This window comes from Malurus melanocephalus, unplaced genomic scaffold (assembly GCF_030028575.1).
Source record: "Malurus melanocephalus ecotype Western Australia unplaced genomic scaffold, MMel_1.1 scaffold_1717, whole genome shotgun sequence".
NCBI classification, from domain to species: domain Eukaryota; kingdom Metazoa; phylum Chordata; class Aves; order Passeriformes; family Maluridae; genus Malurus; species Malurus melanocephalus.
The window spans coordinates 1,610-3,902 of record NW_026624949.1 but is presented as its reverse complement, the minus strand read 5'-3'; the positions used below and the strand labels follow the sequence as shown (position 1 = coordinate 3,902).

The following is a 2,293-nucleotide window of genomic DNA, read 5'->3' as shown; positions in this document are numbered from 1 at the left end:
AAAATAGCCCCAAAAATGCCCAAACGGGGATGCCCGGTTCCTGCAGGATGGGGTGACCCAGGGACATGGGGCGGGGGGGGGGACAGGTGGTGACACCGGGGGAGGTGACAGGGGACAGGATTTGGGGACAGATGGACACAGGGGACAGGATCTGGGGACAGATGGACACACACGGGGGGGACACGGGGACAGATGGCAATGGGGAGGGGGGACCCGGGGGACACCGGAGGGGACATGGAGGGGACAGCACAGACACCCCCGGGGCTCTTAAAGGGGCCGCGTCCCTGCCGGGGGAGCGTCTTAAAGGGACAGGCACCCCAACGGCTCTGCCCGCCTTCTTAAAGGGACAGGCGCCCTCTTAAGGGGCCAGGCACCCTCTCAATCTCCCTCCTGCCCCCACCCCCAAAGCTCTTAAAGGGCCAGGCACCCTCTTAAAGGGCCAGGTATCCCCTTAAAGGGCCAGGCACCCCTTAAAGGGCCAGGCACCCCCTTAAAAGACCAGGAGCCCTCTTAAAGGGCCAGGCACCCTTTTAAAGGGCCAGGCGCCTTCTTAAAGGGCCAGGTACCCTCTTAAAGGGCCAGGCACTCTCTTAAAGGGCGATGCATCCCCTTAAAGGGCCAGGCACCCTTTCAATACCCCTCCCATCCCCGAGCCCCAAGGCTCTTAAAGGGCCAGGCACCCCCTTAAAGGGCCAGACACCTCCTTAACAGGCCAGGCACCCTCTTAAAGGGACAGGCGCCCCCTTAAAGGGCCATGCATCCCCTTAAAGGGTCAGGCAACCCTTAAAGGGCCAGGCGCCTGCTTAAAGGGCCAGGCACACCCTTAAAAGACAAGGAGCCCTCTTAAAGGGCCAGGAACCCCCTTAAAGGGCCAGGCACCCTTTCAATCCCCCTCCCATCCCCCAGCCCCAAGGCTCTTAAAAGGCCAGGCACCCCCTTAAAGGGCCAGACGCCTTCTTAAAGGGCCAGGCACGCTCTTAAAGGGCCAGGCACCCTCTCGCACCCTCCCCCCCCTCCCTTAAAGGGCCCGCGCTCACCGCTGTCGCTGCCGTGGCCGTCGCGAGGGTCCCCCAGGCCCTTGTCGGGGGCGCGGCCCCCCCGCAGCGTCATCGACAGCTGCCGCTTGATCTTCTTCATCCGGTCCATGGCCGAGCCCTGCGCGGGACGGCACAGCTGGAGCTGCCCTGAACATCTGGGACTGCCCTGAACACCTGGGCTGCACATCTGGGGCTGCCCTGCACAGCTGGGGCTGCCCTGAACGGCTGGGCTGCACATCTGGGGCTGCACATCTGGGGCTGCCCTGCACACCGGGGGCTGCCCTGCACATCTGGGCTGCACATCTGGGGCTGCCCTGAACACCTGGGGCTGCCCTGAACATCTGGGCTGCACACCTGGGGCCATCTGCACACCTGGGGTGCACATCTGGAGCCCACTCTGAACACCTGGAACCCACCCTGAACACCCAGGCTCTACACCTGGGGCTGCCCTGAACACCTGGGCTGCACATCTGGGACAGCCGTGCACACCTGGAGTGCACTCTGAACACCCACCCTGCACACCTGGGGCCCACCCTGAACAGCTGGGGCTGTCCTGCACATCTGTACTGCACACCTGGACCTGCTCTGAACACCTGGAGCCCACCCTGCACATCTGGGACAGCCCCGCACATCTGGGGCCCACCCGGAACACCCACCCTGCACACCTGGCACCCACTGTGAACACCTGTGCTGCACAGCTGGGGCCACCCTGAACATCTGGGCACACATCTGGCACCCACTTTGACCACCTGGGCTGCACATCTGGGACTGCCCTGAACACCTGGGGCCATCTGCACACCTGAGGCCCACCTGGAATATCTGGCACCAAGCCCGAACACCTGGCACCACCCTGCACATCTGGATTCACCCCTGCACACCTGCGTCATCTGCACACCTGAGGCCCACCCTGAGCATCTGGGCTGCACAGCTGGCACCCACCCTGACCATCTGAGAACTGTCTACAGACCTGAGACCACCCTGCACACCTGGGTTCAGCGTGCACATCTGGGTGCTCCTGCACACCTGGGCTCTCCCTGCATATCTGGGCCTTGCCCGGACTCACCCTGCACATCTGGGCTCTCCCTGAAAACCTGAGCACTCCCTGCACACCTGAACAATCCCTGCACACCTGAGCAATCCCTGCACATCTGGGCTCTCCCCGCACACCTGAGCACTCCCTGCACATCTGGGCTTCCCCTGGACTCACCCTGCACATCTGGGCTCCCCCTGCACACCTGAGCACTCCCTGCACATCT

The 2,293-nt window shown here is 63.4% G+C and overlaps 1 protein-coding gene across 1 annotated transcript in view; it reads right to left on the bottom strand.

Moving 5' to 3' along the window:
* LOC130587286 (cyclin-dependent kinase 16-like) overlaps positions 1-1,192 on the bottom strand; it is a 15,034-nt gene extending 13,842 nt beyond the window's left edge. Inside the window, exon 1 of the mRNA XM_057388261.1 lies at positions 994-1,192. Within this exon, the coding sequence (XP_057244244.1) occupies positions 994-1,146 (153 nt within the window). The 5' untranslated portion in view covers positions 1,147-1,192. The remainder of the gene's footprint in view (positions 1-993) is intronic.
* Between the last annotated feature and the right edge of the window lie 1,101 nt (positions 1,193-2,293).